General features: G+C 57.1%; 3 protein-coding genes across 4 annotated transcripts in view; 2 read left to right on the forward strand and 1 right to left on the reverse strand.

The window, feature by feature from the left end:
* Positions 1-661: 661 nt before the first annotated feature.
* CERS1 (ceramide synthase 1) lies at positions 662-18,848 on the forward strand. Its single transcript, XM_059919734.1, has 7 exons — positions 662-916; positions 3,275-3,434; positions 7,621-7,801; positions 10,419-10,580; positions 11,053-11,200; positions 11,435-11,544; positions 18,759-18,848. Exons 1-7 carry the CDS (start codon positions 668-670, stop codon positions 18,799-18,801), a joined length of 1,053 nt encoding a protein of 350 aa, XP_059775717.1. The 5' UTR covers positions 662-667; the 3' UTR covers positions 18,802-18,848.
* A 254-nt stretch (positions 18,849-19,102) lies between these two features.
* Positions 19,103-20,955, forward strand: GDF1 (growth differentiation factor 1). The gene is made up of 2 exons (XM_059919733.1): positions 19,103-19,467; positions 20,132-20,955. The coding sequence occupies exons 1-2, from the start codon at positions 19,143-19,145 to the stop codon at positions 20,917-20,919; spliced, it is 1,113 nt and encodes a 370-aa protein (XP_059775716.1). The 5' UTR covers positions 19,103-19,142; the 3' UTR covers positions 20,920-20,955.
* A 355-nt stretch (positions 20,956-21,310) lies between these two features.
* UPF1 (UPF1 RNA helicase and ATPase) overlaps positions 21,311-26,193 on the reverse strand; it is a 35,153-nt gene continuing 30,270 nt past the window's right edge. For both annotated transcript variants that reach the window (XM_059918059.1, XM_059918058.1), the window contains exons 21-24: positions 24,667-24,828; positions 24,315-24,532; positions 23,848-23,970; positions 21,311-23,149 (exon numbers count right to left, since the gene is read on the reverse strand). In XM_059918059.1, coding sequence (XP_059774042.1) covers positions 23,851-23,970; positions 24,315-24,532; positions 24,667-24,828 — 500 coding nt within the window. In that variant the 3' untranslated portion in view covers positions 21,311-23,149; positions 23,848-23,850. The remainder of the gene's footprint in view (positions 23,150-23,847; positions 23,971-24,314; positions 24,533-24,666; positions 24,829-26,193) is intronic.

Raw genomic sequence — 26,193 nt, forward strand, 5'->3', positions numbered from 1 at the left:
TTGGCCTCCCTGAAGGTCTGTGTTAACCCGCTTCAGGGAGGCCTGCCAGGTCCTCAGGGTCACAGAGAGCAGCAGGTGGCCATCAGGCGGGGGGGATGGTGGGGCCTGAGTGTGGGACAGGGCAAGAGAAGCATGCTGGAGGACCTGGGAAAGAGAGAATCGCTGGTCCTGGGCACGGCCTGCTGGTGCTCACCTTGCCCCATGTTGCGGACACAGCCTGGTGGGGTGAAGGAGCCCAGGATGGGCAAGGGCATCCAAGCGGGGACGAGGGATGGGGACACGGGGCCGCTCCGGCCCTACTCGGGTTCAGGTCAGGCGGGCTCCAGGCAGATACCCCCTCCACCCCCCGGTCTCCCCCTTCCCCCTCCCCCGCGCCTGGGTTTCCTCCACTGGAAAATGAGCCAGATCGCTGGCCCGCCTCCAGGACGCGGCGCGACAACGCCAGGACTTGTACGCCCGAGGTCGCCGCTGCTGCCTCCGGGGTACCCAGCTGCGCGCCCCGGCCCCGCGTCCCTGCGGGGCGGAGCTAGCGCTGGCCCCGCCCCTCCGTTCCACGGGCTACGGCCAGCGCGCCCCCGGCCCAACTGCGGCGCGTGACGCGGGGCGCGCGGCTCCGGCGGCCACCGTGGGCGGGCGCAGACTGCCGGGACGGCCGGGAGCGGGCGGCATGGCGGCGGCGGGGACCGCGGCGGGGCCGGCGGGGCCTGAGCCCATGCCTAGCTACGCGCAGCTGGTGCAGCGCGGCTGGGGCAGTGCGCTGGCGGCGGCGCGGGGCTGCGCGGACTGCGGCTGGGGGTTGGCGCGCCGCGGCCTGGCCGAGCACGCGCACCTGGCGCCTCCCGAGCTGCTGCTGCTGGCGCTCTGCGCACTCGGCTGGACCGCGCTGCGCTCGGCGGCCACTTCGCGCCTCTTTCGGGTCAGTGCTGCTGGGGGTTGGGACGTGGGGGTCCCGGGCTGGGGGGCCGGGATGTTAGGGAGTCCGGGGCGGGGACCCAGGACCGCCGCGCGCCCCTTTCTGTCTCCGCGGACCAGGGTGACTGGAACGTGGCGGGCCTCAGGCTGGAGGAGCTCGGCACGCGGAATCTTGGGCCGCCGCGTGCCCCTCTGGGTCAGGGCGGGGTGGGGTTGCGAGTGGATGTGGGGGTGTGGCCGGGCTGGGGGAAGCCTGGGACATGGGGACCCTGACAAGGGTAGGATGCTCAAGATGTGGGGGAACCGGTCCGGCCGGTCAGTGCGGGACAAGGGGGCCCCGGGCGGTGTGAGGGCCTTGGCTGCTGCGCACTCTTTCGGACCTAGCGGAGCTGGGGACAGAGGAGCGGAGGTCACGGGCAGGGAAGGCTCGGCGCACAGGGGCTGCGTGTGCCTTGCGCCTCCGGGTCATGCGGGGCGCGCTCGGAACCGGATCGGTGTCCGGGGTCGGTGCGGCGGCGGGACTGGCTCGTCCGCTGCGACCGGGAAGAGGTAGGAGCTGCCCAGTCGCTGCCGCTCGTCTGTCTGGAGTCAGCGCCACCCTCCGATCAAGGGATGCAAAGGCCCGGGCTCCCTGGCCACGCCGTGTTCGCAGCCTTTGGGGGAGGTGGCACGGCCTGGGTCTGCGAAGCTGGACTGTGCGGACTCCAAGGGGTCGCCACCGAATTGCTCAGTTTCCGGCGAGCCTGGGAAGGCCACCTCCCCAGCTGGAAAGTGACTGTGGGGGTGACATTGGCGCCTGGCCTCCCTCCCATCCTTGGGGAGGGGTCGCTGCTATGGGAGCTTGTTGGAAGGCGTTTGGGCTCCAAGCTTGGCTGTGACTTCCCTGAGGACCAGCTGGGGTCACTCCGCCCGTCTGACTGGAGGTGGCAGGGGGTGCAGGGACAGAGTGCCTGGAGCCAACAAAGGGGCCTTTCTCTGCTGGCTGGGCAGAGGCTGGCCCTTGTTAAGTCAGGGATGGGGTGTTGTCTGGCTGCCATTGTCCCCACTCCCACCCCCATATGACCCACATGGGGGTTAGAGACCCCAGCCACGACGCTGCTCCAGGGAGGGGGAGGCAGGCATGACTAGGGCCCCTCCGTAGGTGAGCCCTGGTCCCAATCTGGCTTTGTTGCTTCCCCCACCTTTCCAGTTTCCAGCTGGGCAGTGGGAGGTCCAGGAGGACGAGGGCCAGAGCCCAGGAGGGGGATATGGTTGCTCTGGGACTACCAGGGTGGAGCAGGCTTCCTCCCCACGTTCCTGAGGGAGCTGGGTGGGGGACAGCAAGGTCACGGGCCCCTCACTTTTAGAATCCCCGGACGTCGGGCACTCACTCCAGTTCGTGGCTCGCCCTTCCCAAGAAACGGGCGGGCGGAGGGGCTGCCTCGTCCTCCAAAGCTCATCTTCTTGGCAGTCGTGTGGTTGCCAGGGGTTACCGGAGCTGGCTCTGGCTGTCTCCATGGCGACTGTTGGTGCTCCGGCCCCCTCAGCCTCGCCTAGGGGAGGGGGGCGTGGCTTGGCCGGCAGCTCTGGAGCCCCGCCCCCAGGGAGATTGAAGCTCTGCCCCCAGGACTCCAGGGGCGCTGGGCCCCTGAAATTCCTCCATGCCTCACCGTTGCATACTCCCACTTCTCTTGTCCCCTCCCTGCTGTCCCCTCAGGTCCCCCCATCTGCGATGTCCTTTCCTTGACCCTTTTTCTTCCTCTGCCCCATCCTCTCTTCCTTTTCTCCCCTGAGTTCCCATGTCCTCCCCCACCTACCCACCCCATCTTCCCCAGCCCCCGTTCCTCTCTGATCTCCCCAATTCCTCCTCTGAGGCACCCCCTTCCCTCAAGTTCCTCCCCCATGGGGATTGCTAGGGTTCCAGCCCCCCATGTTCCCCCGGATGCCCCCATATTCCCCTCCATGTTCTTTTTACAGGTTCACCCTCACAGCCCCTTCCAAGTCTTCTCTTTAATCCTTCTTCCTCACTGTCATACCTCTAGCTCCCCCTGAGACCCCCCAAGCCCCTCAGTCCCCTGGACTGACCCCACTGGTCTCCCTTGCTTTACACCCACGTGTCCCCCTCCTCCCCTCACAGCCTCCCCTCACGTTTCCTCCCAGGTCTCCCCCCATCACTCCCCTCCCCTTGCGGCTGCGGCTGGACAGCTGGGCACTAAGTTTAGCCCTTGGCAGGTACACGTGGGCTCTGGTTACGTTCCAGGAGGCTGTGGGTACCGGGCCCGGCACTGCCTGGCCTGGGGAGTCCCTGGGCCTTGGTTTCCCTACCCTGGAGGAGCGGCCCTTGGCTCCCAGTGCTGATGGCCGCCCGCCTTCTCACCCGTAGCCCCTAGCCAAGCGGTGCCGCCTCCAGCCTAGAGATGCCGCCAAGATGCCTGAGAGCGCCTGGAAGTTTCTCTTCTACCTGGGCGCCTGGAGCTACAGCACCTACCTGCTCTTCGGCACTGACTACCCCTTCTTTCACGACCCACCCTCCGTCTTCTATGGTAGGGGACCTGCCGGGATGGGGCAGGTTGGGGGAGGGCCCTGTTCTGAACTCAGAGAAGGGTACATGGGGGAGCTGGACACTCATCAGACATCCCATGCTGGATGTCTGCTCTGAGACAAGGGCCATGAAGGGGCCCTGGGGCCAGAAAAGGGGGCACCTGTCCCTGTCAGGACTCAGGGAAACATCCTAGAGGAGGGGACCCCTTGTGTGGGCCCAGGCAAGCAGTCCAACATGTGCAAAGGCCCTGGGGCTTGCATGAGCTTGATATGTGGGGACGAGAGGAGGATGGCAGGAGCTTGAGTTTCATCCTAAATGGGATGGGTTTGTGGATTATAAAAAACCTTCTTCTGGCTGCCATGTGGAGACAGATGAATCTTGGGTAAGGAGGGGAGCTGGGCCCAGGTGTTAGGCAAGGGACCAATGTGGCTTGGACCAGCTTGGCAAGAAGATAAAGGTGGTGAGAAGTGGCTGCATCCATTGATTGGATTCGATGTGGGTGTCATCAAGGCCTGAGCTCTGGGTGGGATGAGCAGGAATTTGACTGCAGTGTCCTCTGTTACCAACTGGCAGGCCGATGTAGAAAACTCAGTCTGCGATGAGGGGTCAGGCTTCTCTACTCTCGTGCTGACCACCCAGACCATGTATCAGGGACACACATGGACGTGTTTCCTGCCGTGTGATATAAACATCCTGAGAGGGCTCCTGGTGGCACCAGGGAGCTGGGCATGGAACCCCTGCGCTGCACCTGTCTGTCTTGTGACCATGCTGCCCACATGGCCACTTTTCCCGTGTAACACACGCACATTTCCCGTGTCATAAATCCCTAGAGGGGAGGTTTGAGCTGTCATTCAATTTTCCTTTATGAGAATGAACTGTAATTGAACTCTGTCTCTGTAATTGAAGTTTCGAGCATGGAGTTGCCTCTGGTTCCTGCTTATAAATTACACTGTGATAGCACACTTGCAAGTTAGCTGCTTCTTTGCAGGCACGCTTATTGAGTACCTATTGTGTACTGGGTGCTGTGCTGATACAACTGTGAGTAGGTCAGAGAAAGCCCCCACCCCTGTGTTTTGGGGTGACAGATCTGTTAACGTGAAATAAATCTGTTAACAGTGATAAGTGCAGATGAGAAGACTTGAGTGAGGAGAGGAGAAGGGCATGTGGGGTGTCTAGGAGGTGGGGAGGAGGGCATTTTCTACAGGGGTGGGGATTGTCCCCACCAAAGGTGACTTTTGAGTGGGGACTGGGAGGAACCTGGGGCAGATGGGAAATGCAAAGGCCACTGTCGGACAGACATGCTACTGGCTGATCAGAAGCAGCAAGGAGCCCAGTCAGGTGGGGTGGGAGCAGAGGGGGTCTTTACCGTAGGGCCATGAGCAGAGGGGGGACGTTGACAGGACGACTTAAGGGTGGGGCTGAGGGCAGGAGCCGGTGTGCTCTGCCCAGGACAGGGCTGCGGCGGGGAGAGAAGTGGCTGATTTAAGAAATGTTTTGAAAGCAGAATTGATAGGATTCACTGCCAAACCAGAGGTGGGTGTGAGAGAGAAGGAGGATGGGGCTGACGCCAGGGTCTAGGGGGCTGAGGGTGGGGCAGGTTTGGGGGAGACCAGGAGCTGGGTGTGGGATGCCCAGGTGGCTGATCCTGGAGGTCGGGGAGGGGGATGAGGCAGGAGTGACATGGAGAGGCCAGAGCAGCAGGCGGGGTGTGCGTGGAGAGCAGGTTGGAGGTCCACAGACAGAGCCCGGCCCACCTCACCCCACAACGTGCAGGGAGGTGCAGACGCAGCCCAGATGGGGAACTGTCTGCTCCCCTCTTCCCTCTGCCCCAGATCTGGGGCCCAAAGCTGGAGAGAGGGTGCTCCCCACTGTAGCAGTCTCGCCAGTGTGATAGGTGGAAAAGAGGGTGTCCCGTTTCCACAGAGGGTGCCTCCGCGCCCCTTCCTTCTCAAGAGGGACAGAGACACTTGGCAGGTGTGGGGAGGCCCCCCTCTGCTGACTGCAGCACTGCTACGAGGCTGTGCACGGAACGTGGGGGGAGCCCCAGCCAGGAGTGTGAGGTTTGCTGCTGGGCCTTGGGGAGCCCTGGACGTGTTCAAGTGGGGGATGAGTGATCTGTCAGGTGTCTTTCATTTTTTTAAATTAGGTAAAATTTATATAACATAGAATTAACCATTCTATTTTATTTATTTATTTTTGGCCGCACCACACGGCTCACTGGATCTTGGCTCCCCGACCAGGGATCGAACCCATGCCCCCTGCAATGGAAGCGCGGAGTCCTAGCCACTGGACCGCCAAGGAATTCCCAGAATTAACCATTTTAGCCAGTCACAGAAAGACAAATATTGTGTGATTCTACTTATGTGAGGCACCTAGGGTCGTCAAATCCATAGAGACAGAAAGTAGGTTGGTGGGTGTCAGGGGCTGGGGAAGGGGGAACAGAGAGGGAGTGTCTAATGGGAACAGAGTTTCAGTTTTATAACATGGAAAAAGTTTTAGAGATTGGTTGCACAACAGTGTGAATATACCTAGCGCTACTAAACTTAAAAATGGTTAAGATGGTAAATTTTATGTTATGTATATTTTTACCACAACTTTTAAAAATTCACCATTTTAAAGTGAGCAATTCAGTGGCATTTAGCATGTTCACAGTGTTGCGCAAGCACCGTGTCTATCTAGTTCCGGAACATTTCCATCATCCCCAAAAGGAGACCCGTCCCCATTAGCAGCTTGCCATCCCCCCTCTCCCAGCCCCTGGCAACCATTAATCCATTTTCTATCTCTATGGATTTGCCTGTTCTGGACATTTCATATACATGGAATCATTGGTATGTGATTGTATGTGCCCATTTGTGTCTGGCTTCTTTCACTCAGCATAATGTTTTTGAGGCTTATCCACATTGTAGTGTGTGTCAATGCTTCTTTCCTTTTTAGGACTGCATAATATTCCACATTATGTGGACACACAAAACGTGGATTTACCACATTTTGTGTACCCAGTCACCTGCTGATGGACATTTGGGCTGTTCCCCTTTTGATGATTGTGACTAGTGCTGCTGTGGACATGAGTATACAGGGGTCTCTTGAGTCGCTGTTTTCAGTTTCCTTGGGCACAGGCCAAGAGTGGACTTGCCAGATCATGGGGTCTGTGTATTCACAGCCATCGAGGCTGCTGTGGGGAGAATGGACAGTCGGGAATAGGCTCTGGAGGCCGGGAGAAGCTGGAGCAGCGCTGGGAGGAGATGGCGGTGCCTGGACCAGGGTGGGGGCACTGGGGGCAGGGCAAGTGAGTGGAGACGGGGACCGAAGAGGGACCCCAAAATAGAGGTCCAAGTGGATCTCCGTTGCAGGAAGGGCCAGGGTACAGATGAAGGGCTGTCACTGAGGTGGTAGCATAGGAGGCATTTAGGGGATAGCTGGCCTCCAGGGGGACTTGAGGGTCTAGCTCCAGATCACTGAGGCTTGGAGGGGGAGGGACAGGAGACCGGGGATGGAGCCCAGGGAGGCCATTACGGGGGGTGGACAAAGAAGGAGCTGCAGACAGCAGGGCACGGTCTGGAGTTCTAGGTCGATTCGGGCAGAGTCCTTGGTGATGGACTGAGGAGGGGAGGCGGAGGTGGTGGAGGGAGCGATGTCCCCTGGGAAGGCACGAGGCCTGAGTGCGGGTGGGCGCATGTGCAGGGGCGGGCGGGGGGGCAGGAGGTGGCCGCAGGAGGAGGGGAGGCGGAGCCGGGCCCGCTCTGCGGGAGAGCCCGCACTCATGGGCATTGGAAAGTGTGTGATTTCTGCCTCAGCTGCTTGGCTGGCACAGCAAGGCAGGTGGCAGCCTCCATCGGTTTGGGGATTTGCTGGGAGGGGGGCACCCAGGACCGGGTGTCTTGAGCGAGCCTGGTAAGAGAAGACGGGAAGGGGGCCTGGGGCACAGTTGGAAATTCTGCAAAGGACCAATTTCAGGGTAGGAGCACCTTTTCCTGTAGATCTAGAACTGTTCTAAAAAGTAGTGCCTATTCATAAACAATGATGGGTGGAGAATGGGTAACAGAAAACCAGCGACCAGAGCAGCTGCAGAGAGGCGTGGCACGCCCAGCAAGCAGAGGGCCCACGCCCGGCTTGAGGGAGTGCTCGGGGTCGCCCGCGGGTCCCGGAGGCCCTGCCCGTCCCTGACGGCACGGTCTGGCCCTCCCCAGACTGGAAGACGGGCATGGCGGTACCACGGGACATCGCAGTTGCCTACCTACTACAGGGGAGCTTCTACGGCCATTCCATCTACGCCACGCTGTACCTGGATGCCTGGCGCAAGGACTCGGTGGTCATGCTAATCCACCACGTGGTCACCTTGGTCCTCATTATCTCGTCCTACGCCTTCCGGTAAGTCCAGGAGGGGGCAGGAGAGTGGAGGGCACTGGCGTGAGCAGTGGCAAGAGGCTAGCACAGGGCAGAGGCTAATGCCTGGGTGGGGGGTATGGGGGTGTCCGTGGGAGAGGTTTCTGAAGAGAGATTCTGAAGTGATGGGGCAAAACAGGTGCAGAGAGGCACCACCCTGCCCCCACCCCCTCTGTCCCCCTCCAGCTCCTCCTGGATGGCAACCTTGGCCGGGTCACACAGCAAGTGTTTACAGAACACCTGCCATGTGGCAGGTGCTGCTGGGGGCACAGCCGTGAACACAGTAGACAAACGTGATGTTCCAGAGCCCACTGTGGCCACCACACGTGGTCATAGTGCTTCAAGGCAGAGCCTGTCCAAGCCACAGCGTGCTGTATGTGTAAAAGCCACCCTGATTCCAAGGGCAAAGGAGAGTGAAAATATCTTGCAGTCCCTTTGTTATATCATTTACATGTTGAATGACGGCATTTCGGATATACTGAGTCAATTGGAATATATTATTAAAATTAATTTTACCTCTTTCTATTTACTTTTTTTTTTTATAATGGTATTGTGGTATGTAGGAGAATGACTTTTTTTTAAAAATTATTTATTCATTTATTTATTTTTGGTGTGTTGGGTCTTCGTTTCTGTGCGAGGGCTTTCTCTAGTTGTGGGAAGCGGGAGCCACTCTTCATCGCGGTGCGCGGGCCTCTCACTATCGCGGCCTCTCTTGTTGCGGAGCACAGGCTCCAGACGCGCAGGCTCAGTAGTTGTGGCTCACGGGCCTAGTTGCTCCGCGGCATGTGGGATCTTCCCAGACCAGGGCTCGAACCCATGTCCCCTGCATTGGCAGGCAGATTCTCAACCACTGCGCCACCAGGGAAGCCCCTTTACTTTTTTTTTTAAACGTTGCTGATAGAAAATTTAAAACGAAATTGGGATTAGCAGATGCAAACTATTATATATAGGATGGATAAACAACAAGGTCCTACTGTATGGCACAGGGAACTATGTTCAATGTCCTGTGATAAATCATAATGGAAAAGAATATGAAAAAGAATATGTATATATGTATAACTGAATCACTTTGCTGTACAGCAGAAACTAACACAACATTGTAAAGCAATTATACTCCAATAAAGATATTTAAAAAAATAAAAATTGAACATGGAAACTCAAAAAAAATTTTTTTTTAAAGAAAATTTAAAACGACATATACAGCTCATATTCTTTTTTTTTTTTAATTTATTTTTATTTATTTATTTATTTTGGCTGTGTTGGGTCTTCGTTGCTGCGTGCGGGCTTTCTCTAATTGTGGCAAGTGGGGGCTACTCTTCATTGCAGTGTGTAGGCTTCTCATTGCGGTGGCTTCTCTTGCTGCAGAGCACGGGCTCTAGGCACGTGGGCTTCAGTAGTTGCAGCATGTGGGCTCAGTAGTTGTGGCTCACGGGCTCTAGAGCACAGGCTCGGTAGTTGTGGTGCACGGGCTTAGTTGCTCTGTGGCACGTGGGATCTTCCCGGACCAGGGATCGAACCCATGTTCCCTGCACTGGCAGGCGGATTCTCAACCACTGCGCCACCAGGGAAGCCCCTCAAATTCTATTCTTGTTGGACTAGCTGTGCCCTCCAGCACAGTAGCTGCTGGCCACAGGTGGTCATGTCAACTTTAATTAAACTTAAATAAAATCACACATTCTGTACCTCAGCCCAGTATGTGGCTGGTGACTCCTGTATTGGACAATGCAGATTTAGAACATTCCTATCATTCTTGAAAATTCTATTAGACAGCCCTGCTCTAGAGGGTAGAATCAGATAACAACTCCCCCCCCCCCCACAAAAAAAAAACCATGAAAGAAAAGAACTAACAGTTTGTTTGAAGGTGATCACTATGGAAAATTCAAGTCGGAAGATAAGGACTGCAGAGGTGGTGAGGTTAGGTGGGGTGGTCAGGGGTGACAGGTGAGCTGAGACTGAAAGTCGGTGAAAGAAGGCTCCGGGAACACCAGGGATGTTAGGGGATGAGAACAGCCTGTGGCTGTCAGGAGCCTGAGCTGTCCGGAGGGCAGAGTGGGGACGAAGACGGTGACAGAGGTGCACAGCCACATCCAGGCTGAACTCAGGCACCAAGCAGCTGTGAGGCGGAAGGGTGGATAGGGGCGGGGCTCCAGCCTTCTTCAGATCCTGGTGGGGGCGCGGCCTTTCCCAGGCAAGTCTGCAGTTTGCAGCAGTGTTCAGGTTAAATGTACAAACCTGGGAGCATCAGTGAGGCAGTCATGTTTAAAGTGTGGGGTATCTGGACACAGAATGACCCAGGCGTGTGAGGGTCAGGGGTCATGGAGGGTCAGAGGTCACAGAGATGAGGAAGGATCAGAGAGGGCACTTCCAGGGAAGTTCCTGAGCCTGGGTGTGGCTGCCACAGGACGGGTGCAGCCTGGGTGTTACTGCTGGCCTAGCCCTGTGAGGGGGGCATGGGCAGGGCAGATGGGCCAGGGAGGATAGCCCTGAACAGACCCACGGGAAGCCTGGAGGGGTGGCCAAGGGGGCCTGTGCTTGGGAGCCTCGGTGCGGGTAGGGGTCCCAGGGTAACCAGCCCTCTCTCCTCTCCCGATTTCCTCCTCAGGTACCACAGGGTGGGCATCCTTGTGCTCTTCCTGCATGACGTCAGTGACGTACAGCTGGAGTTCACCAAGCTCAATGTCTACTTCAAGTCCCGCGGAGGATCCCACCACCGGCTTCACGCCCTGGCTGCAGACCTGGGCTGCCTCAGCTTCAGCCTCAGCTGGTGAGCTGGCAGGGGAGGAGGCGGGCCTAGTGGGTGGTGGGGGGACCTGGTGGAGGTAGGCGGGGCCAGGCTGGGAAGGAAGTGGGGCTTGTGAGAATGGGTGGAGCCAAGCAGGAAGGGAGTGGGTCCTAGAGAGGCAGGTGGGCAGGGAAGGGGTGGGTCCTGGTGAGGTGGGTGGGGGCTTGGTGAGGTGGGAGGGGCCAGACAGGGCCAGGGTGACGTGGGCGGGGCCTGGTGGGACAGCGGAGGGCGCGAGTTGGGAATAAGCAAGCTGGGCAGGAAAGGACAGAACAGGAATGGAGACAGCTGGGCAGGAATGAACAAGGGTGGGGTAAGGAGACATGGATGGGTGGGGATGTGCAGGGGCAGATGGATGAGTCCAGACGGGACAGGACAGGGACTGGGGGGAAGGGAGGGGGCTCCCCTCCCCCTCTCCCCCACAGCCTCCTCGACCCGCCCCTCCCTCCTGCAGGTTCTGGTTCCGCCTCTACTGGTTCCCGCTCAAGGTCCTGTATGCCACGAGCCACTGCAGCCTGCGGTCGGTGCCTGACATCCCCTTCTACTTCTTCTTCAACGCACTCCTGCTCTTGCTCACCCTCATGAACCTCTACTGGTTCCTGGTGAGTTGGCACTCACAACTCCTCGCCACCCCCTTCTTCTCAGATGCCAGTCCTGTCCTGGTCCCAGTCCCCAAGGAGCGCTCCAGGTGCACGCCCTTCTCATGCACTCCCAGGGAGGAGGGGCATGTTAGGTGACGTGCAAAGGGCCGGTGGCAGGAGCACCCAGCCATCAGGAGGGCAGCGAGGTCGGGGACGACGGGGCTCTCTTCTCACCTGTGCCTTCCCCTCCCACAGTACATCGTGGCTTTTGCTGCCAAGGTGCTGACGGGCCAGGTGCGCGAGCTGAAGGACGTGCGGGAATATGACACAGCAGAGGCCCTGAGCCCCAAGCCCAGCAAAGCTGAGTGAGTGTGGAGGGGCCCCCAGCCCTAGTTCATTCCTTAACCACGTGTGTCTGATCGAGCGCGCTCTGTGGGTAGGCCCTGGAGACACGGCAGCGGATGAGGCTGATGCCGACGCTGCCCCGCCGGAGCCTGCATCCAAGAGAGAGACTGAAATAAAGGCATGGACGATGTAGTGACAGAGTTAGATGCTGTCAGGACAGACAGCGAGGAAGGTGGAGGTAGAGAGCTGAGGGGTGAGAATCGGTCTCAGTGGTGGGAGCCGTGAGGGCCAAGCCCAGTGCTGAGGAGCAGCTGTTTTCCAGGCCTGACGGCAACCTCTAAGCAGGTGGCAGTGGAAGGGGGCGGTGAGGGGGTGCCATGGGCGGCCCAGGGAGCCTGTGCTCTGTTCGGGCTAATACTCCCTGGTCCAGCGGAGCAACCACTGGTCAGCCAAGCAGGAGATGGGGCCGGGGGTTCGGGCCCAGGTGGGAGTTGTAGGGATGACGAGCAAAAGGGGCCTCTTCGACCGTCCTGGAGGTAGGGGACTCGGGACTGCCAGCCCTGGGATGTGAGCCAGATGGCGCCCAAAGCGCCTGGCCTGGAGGGGCCCCAGGAGTGAATGGAGGCAGGTTGGGATGACCAGCAGGGTCCAAGGTGTGCAGCGCCCCACAGTCAATGTGAGGAGTGGTTGAGCAGCAGTGAGATGGGGGCTGCTGAAGGCTCGCAGGGCGCTCCCCAGCAGACCCTCTGATTTGGCCCCTGGGAGATCATCAGTGACCAACCTGGGAAAGATGGTTTCGGGGAAGCAGTGGGCTCAGAGTGCAATGAGGTGTGGGTCAGAATGGGCAGGGAGGAGGATGAGAGAAGCAGAGATTTTTTAAAAATCTCCTTGAAAGACATGAGAAGGGGAGCAGAGAATTGGGGGAATTGCCAGAGCGGCCAAAAAGCCAGCGCCCAGGTTAGAGAGGAGTCAGGCAGGTGAGCAGAGATTGTGGACACACGAGGGCTGGGCAGCAGGTGAGGTCACCCCAGTGGTCAGATCCCAACTCTGTTGTAGAACTAACCAGACTTGCTTTGGATGTAGGTGAAACAGAAATAAAAAAATCAAAGATGACCTAAGACCTCTGGCTCGAGCTGCCATTTACCAAGACGGGACTCAGGGCAGGGCCATGTGCACCGGTGGGGGTAGGGGGTTGGGAGTCTAGTTTTGAGGGTGTCGGATTGTCGACGTCCAGCGAACGTGCGTTGAGAATTGCGTGTAGAGATCGGTGAGGTCTCACCAAGGAGTCTGACCAACGCTCAGAGGCTTCCAGAAGAAGCAGTGATTAAAGAGAACTCCAGGGGTGAGGTTGGGGAGGCACCTGCTTGGCTAAATCTAAAACTGAAAGACCTTTCTGCTGTAAAACAGTGAATTCCTAGAGATGTCCTTGTAAATGCCGAGCCCAAGGCAAAGAGCAAGCCAGACCCCCTAGCTCCACCCTGCTCCCTGCTCTGTCTCCCCCAAGAATGTCCAGCCAGAATGTGAGTTGGGAGGCTGGCGCCTCCAGCCCCAAATGACAGCATTCCCACCAGGATGGCAAAGAACAAACTCCATACAGAAATGACAGGGGACTGGGGACACGCTGCCATGGTTGGCCCCATGGGCACCACCCGCAGAACCTGATCCCTAAGGATGGCTAGAGTTAGCACAGTTGGGTATAAAACAAGATGGGATAAAAAGCAATGAAAATGTGGAATGTGCCACAAAAGAGCTGGTCAGGACACCTCAAAATCGTCAGGTCATGGAAAACAAGAGACTGAGGAACCGTCTCAGCTCAGATTGACTGAATGCAATGTGGGATCCTGGACCAGAAAAGGGACATCTGTGGAAAAACTGGTGAAATTCAAATAAAGTCTATGGTTTAGCTCATAGCAATGTTCTAGCATTGGTTTCTTAGTTGTGATAAATGCACTGTGGAGATATAAAATGTTAACGTACAGGGAGACTTGGGCGAGGGCTACCCTGGAGCTCTTTATGCTATCTCTGCAAATCTAAAATTATTCTAAAATGAAAAGTTTATTAAAAATGTAAAAGGCATGAGAGACCATCAAAAACAGCATTGGATGTTAAATATATTTCTTTCCTAGGGCTGCCGTAACAAAGTACCACAAACTAGGGGGCTTAAAACAACAGAGGTTTATTCTCTCACAGTTCTAGAGACCAGAAGTCTGAACTGAAGGTGTCAGCAGAGCCACGTTTGCTCTGAAGGTCTAGGGGAGGATCCTTCCTTGCCTCTTCCAGTTTCTGGGGGTTCCAGATGTTTTTTGGCTTGTGGCTGCATCACTCCAATCTCCGTTTCCTGTCTTCACATGGTCTCTTCTCTCCGGCTCTTTTCTCTTATAAGGACATTTGTCATTGGATTTAGACCACTATGATCTCATCCCAAATTCCTTCACTTAATTACATCTACAAAGTCTCTTTTTCCAAATAGAGTCACATTCACAGTTCTAGAGATTAGGATGTGGACATATCCTTTTAGGGACCACCATTCAACCTATTATAGATGTTAAGTCTCCAACGATTAGATACAGCTGAAAAGAGAATCAGTGAATTGAAAGCTGCGGAGAAATTACCTAGGATGCAGCCTAAACAAATGGAAAATATGACAGCTAGAATGGTAAGAATTATGTGGCTGAGTCCTAATAGGAGATAGATAGACAGGGAGAGACAACATGAGAAGACATAATGCTGAGAATTTTTCCAGAACATGACAAGACATAAATCATAAGCAGGATGAATACAAAGGCATCCGGGCCCCAAACACATCATAGTGAAATGTGAAACATCCACAGAAAAGAAGAGATGACCTACGAAACAGTGACAGACTAACAGCAACAAGGGAAGCTGGAAGACTGGAGTCAGATATCACCTCAAATGCTGAAAGGAAGTAACAAGAAACCGGGACTCTTATACACAACTTTAAAAACAGTTACTCAAGAGAAAGGATACCCGTTGGCTTGCATGAGATCCTGGGCTTGGTCCCCAGCATCCCCACCAAAAAAAAAAAAAAAAAAAAAGATATCCACAGGAACAAAAACTAAGAAGACTTAACATTCACAGATCTTCTCTAGGAGAATATTTCAGAAAACTACCCCAAGAGATAGATCAGCAGAGAAATTGATACATATCTGGGTAAAAATTTTTTTAAATGCCTAATTTGAGAGATTTAAAAAAATTAGAGCTGAAATATTTAATATTATTGAAACAGGATTGGTGGCTTTGCATTTTGCAGGAGGGTAGGGCATTACCTTTGGGCTATATTGAGTGTTTATGTTAACACTATTAGGGTGTAGAGGGGAGAATGGAACCAAAAACAGGTACAACAAAGTAAATGCAGGAAAGGAAAGCTAGAACAAGCAGGGTAAGTAATGCAGAATGAGGGTAGAATCTCAGATATTGGGCATGCAAATAAACACACATGGAATAATCATGACAATTACGAGACTGGGCTTTTAAATAAATCCACCTCTGACCTGGTTAAAAGACTTCAACTCCAGGATAAATAAAAGTTGTAAGTAAAAAAGACAGGAGGAGAAAGTCAGGTGTAATTTTTGATGTGAAAGGATCCGCATGATGCAGCCCTAAACCATGGCGAGATGGGACCACAGGAGGTAAAGTCCGTGCTCCTCATCAGGCAGCTCCGAAGCAAGAACAGATGTTCTTCTTAAGCACAGGAACACTTCTCAAAATTGAAAAAAACCAGGGGCAACTTCAGTTGCTCAGAACCAGGATCGTGCAGACCATGTATGATGAAAATGCAGTTAGATTTGAAAACAGTAAGAAAACAATGACTGAGAACCACTTTGAAGGACCCCGGAGTGGAGAACAAATCACGTGGCAAAGCAGCACTGAGGCCTTCTTTGCTCCTGCTGGTTCTCTCTTCTGAACCCCCCTCCATGGGGCCCCTCCTGGACCTCTGTCTTTGGCCCCCTGCAGTGGCCCCTGCACCCCGGTCACGACCTCGGTCTGAAGCCCCCATCGTTCTCTTGGGCTGCTGGGACCGCCATCCATCGGGGGCCCTCACCCCGCTCTGGGTCTGCTGACCTGCCCGAGGCTACCTCACCCCTCCGTACACCGGCTTTCTCCTCCGTGACACTTTCAGCTGCCCTCGCTGTATCTGAAGAGCCACGACCCGCACATCTGGTCCTCGTTGCAGCACTAACGGGGGCCAGGAGTCCTCAGCGATGCCTGGGCAGTGCCTGATCTCCTGAGACTCTTCCTTCTCCTTGGCCACCAACTGTCCTCACCACTGTCCCCTCACCCGATGACTTGGCCTCCGTGTCCCCAGGAAAGCAGGGGTAGCCGGATGAGGACGTTCACCCTCTAGTGCTGGCTGGCTGCTTTGGTAGATGGTCTGTCTCCCTCTGAGGCCACCGTCCCAGGCCACCGACGTCCACCCCCTTGCCTGCTCAGGGACATTCTGATCAAGAAGAGAAATCTCTCTCTGCCTCACTTACAGCACAGCACCCCCTTCCCCTCCCTTCTCGAACCCAGCTCCCTCTGGGGTCTTCCCCCCACCACCCCGAGACCACTCCTGTCCGCTCCACCGATGCTAAACAAATCTGGTGGTCACTCCCCACCGCCTTTTTTTGAACAGTTTTATTGAGATGGAATTCACACACCATGCAATTTGCCCATTTGCCGTGTAGAAGTCAATGTTTTTAGTCCATTCACAGAGTTGTGTAACCATCACTGCGGTTTTAGAACATTTTTGTCACCCCCGCAAAAGAAACCCCATACCCAACCCAACCCCTCCTTTTGCAATCGCCAGTCTGCCTCTGCTCCCTGCTTCACTTTCTTTCTTTCTTTTTTTTTTTTAATATTTATTTATTTACTTGGTTGCACTGGGTCTTAGTTGCGGCTCTCAGTCTCCTTAGTTGCGGCACGTGGGCTCCTGCTTCACTTTTTAGTGCCTTCCTGCTCCGCGTCTGGCCTCCCCCTCTCCCAGGGCCCTTTCACTTAATCCACCCCGACTTCCAAGTTTCTCTCCCAGCTCACGGTGCTCCTCTGAGTGCCATTCTCTGTGTCAGTGTCTGCTTGACATTCCAAGCACCTTCTAAAATATCCAGAATCAACCCCCATTCCCACCGCAAACTACCTCTCGTGAACATTTGTCCATCGCAGTTGATGGCAACTCAGGGTGAAAACCTTGCAAAACCCTAAGGAGCCCCCCTTCTCTCCCTCTCCTCCTTATCCTCAAGGAAACATCCAGAATCCACCTGAGTCTCTGCCTGCCCACATCTCCCTCCAGCTTCCACCGTCGTCCTGATTTTCTCTTTCCCGCTGTGGTGCACTGAGACGAAAAAGTGTAAATCTGATTCTGCAGAGAGGCCATCTCGCCCTAGTTGGGTACTCCCCTCCCCCGCAAACACACTGTTTTTGAGGAGGGAGGGGGCACTTGGAAGCTTGTGCAGAAAAACAAACCAGAATCACCACAGGAAAGCTCTGATAAAGAGGCACAGGGTGGGGGTACGGATCCTTGGAGGTATTAAACCTTCTGTAGAAGTATAGGAATTAAAACGGGGAACAGAGCTAAGCCCATCAAACTTTAACAAAGAAGGATCCCGGGAGGGAAGGAAGAACTTCCTTCAATGGGACGCTTGCTTGGTAACCATCTTTATCTCGCATGAGCCCCCAGTGCAAACTCCCAAAGCATCAAAGATGTTGATGCAGAAATGGAAGCTGTGAAATCAAACAAGAGTCGAAATGAGAGACTGTGCCGTCCAGCAATTGAACTACGAGAAGACTCAAGAAGCTGGGAACCCCACCTCTGCTCTGTCTAAAAGACCAACAGGCTAAGCTGAAGATATAGGACAGATGGGAGGTCCACGGGGGGCTTATCTCTGATCTCCCAGATAAAGGGCTCCCGCGGTGGCAGCGAGAGAAAGCAGCAGCCCACGGAGAAGTGGGCCGAGGGGGGGAGGTGTGCTCCCAGGAAGGGGCATCCAGTGGCTCCAGCCCCAGGGAAGAGCGAACTAAAGTGACTGAGACCATCTTCTCCAGGAAAGTCTTTACGTTCTCATATGGAACGATCTCTGAGCTAGAGTGCTCCACAAACCAAAGGGCTGCAGGGTGCAGTAATGCACATATGCTAGTATCTGAGGATACACAGAAGTCAAATGGAGGTAGATCCGTAGGAGCCGCTCGGTTGAACTGTGAGTTTTCTATGCTTTCTGAGGTCTAGATCGTGAGAATCTATTACTGGCTCAGAAAACTGAATACAGTTGTACATAAACTAGACTGTAGAATTCACTTCAGCAGAGACTGATGGACCATGTGCAAAGGCACAAAGAGTTCTCATACGTGGGAATAGGAGTGGTCAATGGCCGTGACCATAAGACTGCGGGGAGATGCTGTCTTGGCATCAGCAGGCTGGCCAGTTAAACAGGACACAACACCGAGCAAGCGATGGCAGTAGCGGTGAGGAGCAGGGTTAGACCTGTTGAGTCCAGTAAGGTGGGCCTGGGCAGATCCCCAGGGCGCAGGTCCCCTCCCAGTCGGAACCCCAGAGACCTGCCACTAACACAGGCAGGGAAGATGGAATTAAGGAGAGCAGCAGTGCACATGGGAGCGATCTCGGTGGCACATTTTTGGAAAATTGAGGTGCAGGAGAAGACATCTTTATAGACAGTTTGAAATATGCAAACCATGAACGTTGTTTAGACATTAGGTTCTCTGGGATCTTACAGTACTGATTCGTTTTAAAACACTACGTAACTTGTTTTAAGGACATGGAAGCAAAGTAGGGGCTGCGGCAGGTGTAGACAGAGGGCAGTGGATGGAGAATCATGGGCTGGGAAGCCTTTCCTGGTAGGGCCATTGTAGTTGGGGAGGAGCCTGCCCGGTGGGATCGTCGGGGGCTCTGGCCAGTTCTGCCTCCCTGGGAGAGGAGGAGGATAAAGTGCTGGTCCAGGTCCAGGCGATGGGCTTAAATCAGGCAGAGGTTGGTAGGTGACTTTTGCCCTCCAGCAGTCGCGGTTGGCCCAGGGGGGAGGGGAGAGGAGGGTTTAATTGTGGGAAGGAGCAGGGACCACTTACCCAGCAGGCAGATGGCAGGGTCTTTTGGCCTTGTGGGCTGGGAGGAAGAATGGGGCGGGGCTGGGAAAAGGAGGGCAAGGAGGGCGGGACGGTGGTGGGAGGCGCTACGTGGTGGCGTGGGGTCCCTAGGCTAACCTGGGCCGGTTCTGGCTCGCAGGAAGCCGCTGAGGAATGGACTGGTTAAGGACAAGCGCTTCTGAACCCCTCGACCCCGGCCCCGCCGCCCAGGACCCAGCCCCACCCAACCTCGCCCTCGGGGACCAGCCACGCGGCTCCCCCATTCGCCCCCTGTACCCTGGCCCTATCAGGCTCCGCCCCCGCCGCAACCCACCCCGCCCTGGCCACTCCCGGGACCTCTGCCCCACCCCCTCTAGACCCCGCCCCCGTGATTGGTCCCTATTCGACTTCAGGATCGCGGCCACGCCCCCCGAGACCCTGACCTGGCCCAGGTCTCTCCAGGGACCCCGGTCCCGCCCCCAGCCCGCAGGTCCCGGAGCCCAGCAGCCCCTGAGCACTCGCCCGGCCGCCGCCTGTGACGAAGATGCCACCGCTGTGCCGGCGTCCGGGCCGCCGCGTCCTTCTTCTCTTACTGGCCATGCTGCTGCCCTCGTCACCCCCGGCCCGCGCCCCCGCGCCCCCGGGCCCCGCCGCCGCCCTACTCCAGGCTCTTGGGTTTCCTGACGTGCCCCGGGGCGCCCCCAAGTCCCGGCCCGTACCCCCTGTCATGTGGCGCCTGTTCCGCCGCCGGGACCACCAGGAGGCCAGGGCGGGCCCTCGGAGGACGCCCCTGGGGGCTACCCTGCGGCCGTGCCACGTGGAGGAGCTGGGGGTCGCCGGAAACATCGTGCGCCACGTCCCGGACCGCGGTGAGTGGGGTCTGCGCTGGGGGCGTGGGTCTGGGAGGCCGATACCCCGCTGGGCGCCCCGAGCCCGCCACGAGCCTCCAGCGGCGCGTGAGGAAGGCCGGAGAGCCCTGAGGGTCCCCACCCGCCCCGTCCAGCCCGCAAGCAACCTGGGCCTCTGAACTCCCTCAGCTCCTCCGCGTGGACACCTGCCGGGACAGGGGATGGGGTGGGGGAGTGGTCCGAAGGCCAGGCTCCCTTGCACCGAGCAGGGCCCCTTGCTTGCAGCTGAAGCCCTGCCCCCACTCCATCCCACCCCCTCTGTCGCTTCACACCACTTGATGCCTTCCTGAAGATGCCACCCGCCCTAGCATCGCTTCCCCACTGGCCCCATGCGTTCGCTCATTCCACCCCCACCCCCCACCTCCCCACCCCCGCCTATGTCCCCAACGGCGGGCTGGCCGCCCTACACTGGTCGGGGCCTCTTCCTTGCAAGTGATGCCCTGCCCCCACTCCATCTCCCTCACCCACCGCCGCTTCACACCATTTGACGCCTTCTAACAGATGGTGCGCCCCCCAGCTCCGGTCGCTCACCTTCCCCCGCTGTCCCCAACCGAGACCCCTTCGCGGGCCGGTCGGCACCGAGTGTGGACCCAGCGCCAGCCGAGCCCTCTCCCTTCCTCCCCAGGCGCAGCCGCCCGGCCCCCGGAGCCCCCCTCAGCTGCGGGACAGTGCCCTGAGTGGACCGTCGTCTTCGACCTGTCGGCCGTGGAGCCAGCCGAGCGCCCGAGCCAGGCCCGCCTGGAGCTGCGCTTCGCGGCTGCAGAGGCGACGGCGGGGACGGCGGGCGGCTGGGAGCTGAGCGTGGCGCCGGCGGGCGCGGGCCCCGGGCAGGTGGTACTCCGCCAGGCGGTGCTCGCCCTGGGAATGCCGGTGCGCGTTGAGCTGCTGGGCGCCGCCTGGGCCCGCAACGCCTCGGCGCCGCGCAGCCTCCGCCTGACGCTGGCGCTGCGTTCTCGGGCCCCCGCCGCCTGCGCGAGCCTGGTCGAGGCCTCGCTGCTGCTGGTGACCCTCGACCCGCGCCTGTGCCACCCCCTGGCCCGGCCGCGGCGCGAGGCCGAGCCCGCAGTGGGCGGCGGCCCCGGGGGCGCGTGTCGCGCGCGGCGGCTCTACGTGAGCTTCCGCGAGGTGGGCTGGCACCAATGGGTCATCGCGCCACGCGGCTTCCTGGCCAACTACTGCCAGGGCAAGTGCGGGCTGCCCGCCGCGCTGTCCGAACCCGGCGGGACGCCCGCGCTCAACCACGCGGTGCTGCGCGCGCTCATGCACGCGGCCGCCCCTAGCGCCGCCGCCGGCCTGCCCTGCTGCGTGCCCGCGCGCCTGTCGCCCATCTCCGTGCTCTTCTTCGACAACAGCGACAACGTGGTACTGCGGCACTACGAAGACATGGTGGTGGATGAGTGCGGCTGCCGCTGACCGGGGGCTGGCGGGAGGGGGCAACAATAAACACTGCGTGGTCCGCTCTGCTGTCTTCTCGGGTCTTGTCACCTGGGAGTGGGGAGGGAAGTAGCTATGTCCATCACCATCAACCACCAGGATGGTGGGTGGGGGGCCCTACAGTGATGCCGCCGGCCCAGCCTTCCCAGAACCCATCTCTAGGATGCCCAACATCTAATATACACGGGCCCCAGGAACTGACCCTGCATAGGCCCATCTTCCCCCATTCCAGTCCCTGCTGCACAGGTTTGGCCCGTCTCAGCTTTGCTGTTGAGGTGGCTCCGAATCCCCCACCCCCAACCAGGCAGAACCCCAAACCAAGTGCTCTGCCACCCCCTGTAGTTATCCAGCCCCAGTGTGAATGCAGAGCTGTTTATTAAGATTTTATTGGTGACAAAAGAAGTTAAAACAAATTGACCGAAAATCAAAAAGTTACATTGCCTTGGTACAGATGCTTCTTGATTTGGGGGACTCAGCAACTGTTGCTAAGGTGGAGAAAAAAGCAAACAGCACAAAGCAGAGGCAAAGCATTCCAAGGAACAGAACAGGGTGGGTGGGTGTCACCCATGGGGACGGTGCACAAGGGGTCATAGCAAAAACCTATCCAAACTCTATGCAGCTACCAAAAGAAGTGGGAACCGAAAGCACTACAGCAATGGTAATAAATAAGAGGCCTTGCCAGAAGGAAGGTGGCCTGTGTGTCCCCCATCTCTCCCATGTACCAGCTGGAATCTGGAGGCTTTGGGATAAGGCACATGGGGAGGGGGATGCTGGGGGTCAGGGTCATCAGGGCCTGGATAGGCAGGGTTAGGGTTAGACAGTCCCCAACTAGGTCCCGCCAGGGAGGCTAATCCACATCACAGTGTGCGAACAGCTGGGGGTGACTCCACCAGCAACAATAACTGCAAGTTGCAACCCAAACCCAGGCAGAGGCCCCCGTGTACCACGTGATGTGACAACTCCTTCAAGCCCTTCGGCACAGAACCAACTTATTTCAGAAACGTATTCCCTTTCCCCGCCAAAGTTAAAACGACCCCACCTCATCAGAACTGTGCCCGCAGGTAGAAGGGCTCCAAACTAGTCAGGTAGGGTGGGGAACAAGAGGGGATGGGGCATTCAGTGAGCCTAACTGGCCACAGGGACGGTGGGAGTCTCCCTGGGGACGGGGACAGATCCTCCTGGCTGGTGCTTTCCACCAAATCCTCAGGAAGGACCCTGGGGAAGGAGCCACTGGCCAGGGAACAGCCACCTTCCTGCCCTCTGGCCTCACGGCCAGTCCTGCCGAGGCCCCTCCTGCGGGGCCGAGTCCACGGCACACAGGAAGCGCTTTGCTTCTCGGAGTCCAGCAGAGACCACGGAGTCGCCTGCCCGGCCCAGGACCGTGCTCCCTCACCGCCCTGACGTACAGGGAGAAGCTGCTGGAAGCTAAAACTGAAAAAAAAAAAATCCTCCTCCCGTCACAGGTGTTGATCCTAATCTTGAGTTGTTTTGGCATGTTTAAACTTCGTTTCTGGAAGCTTCTCGCATCTCCCAGGTCCACCACTAAGATTTGAGAGACAAATTCAGGAAAGTATATTTTTCAGTACTCCTTTGAAAGAATCTTTAAAAAACAAACAGAAAAACACAAACCACCGTATTTTCTTTAAATGAAAACCCTCCTAGAACACAGGCAGCGTGAGCGCGGCGATATCAGAGCCGGCGTGGACAGAACCCACACTCTGAGGGGCTCTCCCGGCACGGCCGCCACCACAAGGAGCCTGCTCGGCACAGAAACGCGTAGTTTTTCCGGCTAAAACGTAGTCCCCTTTCAATAAAAGAGAAAAAGAAAGAAAAGAACAGAGGAAAGGGCTACTCTGAGATGAGGGTCTTCCTCCCTCCGCCCTGGTCGCAGACCCAGGTGTGGACGCAGCGGGCGAGCGCTGGGCTCCTCGGCGAGCGGGGCTGGCGGGGCTCGCTGGCGGGCGGTCCTCCGTGGCCGCCCCACCTCCCGCTCTCCCTTCTCGGTCTCCTCGCCGCCACGTGCCAGCAGTGGGCGCTCGCTCTGTCTCGGGCTCCTCTCTCCCTCGGGTACTCCTCTCCCTCTCCTGTTGCTCACAGTGGTGCTTCAGTTTTAGCAGTGGAAAACAGGTATCCATTTATTTTTATTTTTTATTACCCAGAATAAGATGCTGATGGACTAAGCCACGTAGCTTAGCTCTTCCGCTGCCACCTGTTGGGGAGGGAGGGAGGGCAAGAGGCTTCAGAGAAAGTGGGAGCCGGGGCAGCTCCCGGGCCAGGCCCGGAAGGCACGGACGGGGCTTTCTCCCCGACTCCACTTGGCACCCCACGTCCTCATGTGTTAAACGTGACCTCAGAGGCCGGCCGGGTACCCAGACCAATGACTTCCCACCCGGAGAGAAGGCAGCCGAGAGTTAAGGCTGCTGAGCCTGTGTTGTTCAACAGCGGTGCACCCCTTCTCCCAGCATTACTGCATCCCACTTTCCCTGCACACAGTCAGGAAGGGGCAGAGGGGCAAGCCCCAGGCCTATGCTTGCCCTGCTCGGCCTCGTTACAGATGGAGAACTATGAGGCAGGGCCCTCACGGGCACCTAGGAGCACCCCCAGAGGCACCCGTGCACCTAGGAGCTGGGGCCCTCGCCAACCTCGTGACCTGCCTCGTCAGGGTGAGGGGTGCGTCCACTTCCTGGCTGCCCACCAGGAGCAGCTCTAAGACTCTCTCTGGAGAGGACCGTGGCACAGACGGTGTGCATGAAGTTCACATCCCCCAGACACTAAGCAGAGGTGCAGGGACCCAGAGTGACAGGTGACAGGATGCGCTGGCCACGCGAGGACTTGAGACTCCCACATTTCCCACATTTTCCTACAAGTCCAGATCCCAGCGAAGACCTCCTCCAGAGGCCAGCTTGCCTTCTAATACTGGGACAGCCCCGTCACTCCGCCGTGCTGGTACGCCCGCTCCCCCTGGTACGTGGAGTCTTGCGACAGCGCCACATCAATCTGTGACTTAAACTCATCTCCAAGGTAACTGTCCTGGAAGACAAGGTTGGAGAGATGAGCACCCAGTCGAAGGATGCGCACTCACCCTCCCAGCCTTGAGAACCTGCTCTTTGTCCAGCCCATCACCAGCCGCAGGGAATAATCTGGAAACTTATCCTCAAGCCTAAGTGGCAGGAAACCCACACTGGTTGCCTCACCGTTGGAGACACGCTACCCAGGACAGTATTGTGGATGGAATGTTCTAGACCTACAGTCTCCCAGCTAAGGTCTTTAGGGGTGAGTGTCATGGGGTCTGCATGTGTGAAGAGGGCTCCCTGGGCTGGTCTGACTTTTCTGTGGGTGGGAGATGTCTCAAGTTAAAGTGGCAGAGGGCTCACCTGGGACAGCTCAGGCTGGGAGAGGCCGGGCTGGCTCATCTGGGAGGGCTGGCTCATGGAGATGTAGCCCTGGGTCAGCGCGCCCTGTGAGAAGGGCTGTGACGCCACATCCTGGCTGGCCTGGCTATTGGGGAGATTCGTCTGGCTGGGCCCAGGAAGCCCAAAGCGGTTCTTCTGGCGTCCCCCACGACCAGTCTTGCCTTTTGGGGTGCCCCGGCCTGAAAGACAGCCATCCAGGGTTCCTTGAAGGAGGTTCTGAGCCTCACAGACAAGCACTCCTGCTCAAAGCCTGGATGTGAACAAACTCCAAGGCCAAACTGCTTTTCCCCATGGGATGCCACTCGGTGCTCACCTGCGGCTGGCCCGTTAGCTTGTCCAAAATACCCCGGTGGCGGCATGGGCGGCATGACCAGGTTGAAGGGGATGGGAATGTTCATGGCAGCCACGTGGCTGGGGCCAGCACTGATCATGCCAATCTGGTCATGGGTCTGGAAGTACATGTTCGAGGGCCGGCCTACAAGACACAAGGTGAACGGCAGGTATCACACTGCATCCAGATGAGTCTGGTGCCTGCCCACAGCTGACGTGTGTTTGGTCCTGTCACTGCTTTGTCTGCCCCAGCGTTTCTTGGTGCGTCCCTAACAGCAAAGTCACCTGATGCAGAATCTCACAACTCAACCCCCTCCCCCTCCCTGCGCCCAACAGCCTCCTTGAGGCTGGCGCCTGGGAAGGCACCTTTTCTCCCAGGGGATTCTGAGAATCACTGGCCCATGGGGATCTGAAAAACTGAAACCGCTCTGCATTTCTAATTTCTTAAAAAAGCCCCTTTTATGGCAAATGCTATATTCATATTACATGCTACCACTGCCACCTTGCCACCCCCCAGTCAAAAGAAAAAGCCCAAGCTTGATAGACCAGCAGATCTCACTGAAAGCAAAAGCCCCTAGGGCAACCTTGGGTGTAGCCAGACCCACGGTGGCATCAGGGATGAAGTTTGGACCCAGGAAACCCCCAGCCACACGGGGACTCGTCAGATATGGCGATAAGAGATCTGTTGTTCTTCAAGAACACAATCCCTGGGACTTCCCTGGTGGTACAGTGGTTAAGACTCTGCGCTCCCAGCGCAGGGGGCCTGGGTTTGATCCCAGGTCAGGGAACTAGATCCCACATGCATGCTGCAACTAAGAGCTCGCATGCTGCAACTAAGGAGCCCACGTGCTGCAACTAAGGAGCCCGCTTGCCGCAACCAAGACCCAGAGCAACCAAATAAAAGTAAATAAATAAATATTTAAACAGACAAAAACAAACAAAAAAACACAATCCCCTGTCTGAGCCCAGGGACAGGGAGAACACTGGGGCAGGGAAAGGGGCCTTGCCAATTTAATGTGGAAAAGGAGCAGCTGGGGTGCGCCTGCCCTCAGGGTGAATGGCAAGCACATGAGAGGTTTAAGGTCAATGTGAAACTCGGGCAGGTGGCACAGAGTCATGGGTGAGGCAGTCACCCTCCATGGGGGCTGGTGCAGGGAAGGGTCCCAGGAGGCAGGGATCTGGGGGATGAATGGGAACCGTCTATAGACTGGCTCAGGCAAGAGGAGTCGTCCCAGGCAGCAGGATAAGGCTCAGCCTCAGTACATACAGAAGCCTCACACAGGAAAAGAGGGCACACGCAACCTTGAGGTCTGACAGATGGAGCTGAAGCTTGGGGAAGCTGCGAAACCTGAAATGAGGCGGTGGGTGTGACACCCCCACTGAGAAGGCGAGCGAAGGGCAGGCAGGGTGGGGTGCGAGCACAGGGGCAAACTGGCTGAGCTGCGGTATTTGTTGAGAAACCGCTGTCCATTGAGCTATATTACTTTAAAACCATGTTTTTTAGAAATGG

This window comes from Balaenoptera ricei, chromosome 3 (assembly GCF_028023285.1).
Source record: "Balaenoptera ricei isolate mBalRic1 chromosome 3, mBalRic1.hap2, whole genome shotgun sequence".
Lineage (NCBI taxonomy): Eukaryota > Metazoa > Chordata > Mammalia > Artiodactyla > Balaenopteridae > Balaenoptera > Balaenoptera ricei.

Excerpts from the sequence above, each read along its gene's own strand:
- CERS1 (XM_059919734.1), top strand. The coding sequence starts at position 668 with ATGGCGGCGGCGGGGACCGCGGCGGGGCCGGCGGGGCCTGAGCCCATG. Across the intron at positions 3,435-7,620 it reads CCCACCCTCCGTCTTCTATG|ACTGGAAGACGGGCATGGCG; the intron begins GTAGGGGACCTG and ends GGCCCTCCCCAG. Across the intron at positions 7,802-10,418 it reads ATCTCGTCCTACGCCTTCCG|GTACCACAGGGTGGGCATCC; the intron begins GTAAGTCCAGGA and ends TTTCCTCCTCAG.
- GDF1 (XM_059919733.1), top strand. The coding sequence starts at position 19,143 with ATGCCACCGCTGTGCCGGCGTCCGGGCCGCCGCGTCCTTCTTCTCTTA. Across the intron at positions 19,468-20,131 it reads GCGCCACGTCCCGGACCGCG|GCGCAGCCGCCCGGCCCCCG; the intron begins GTGAGTGGGGTC and ends CTTCCTCCCCAG.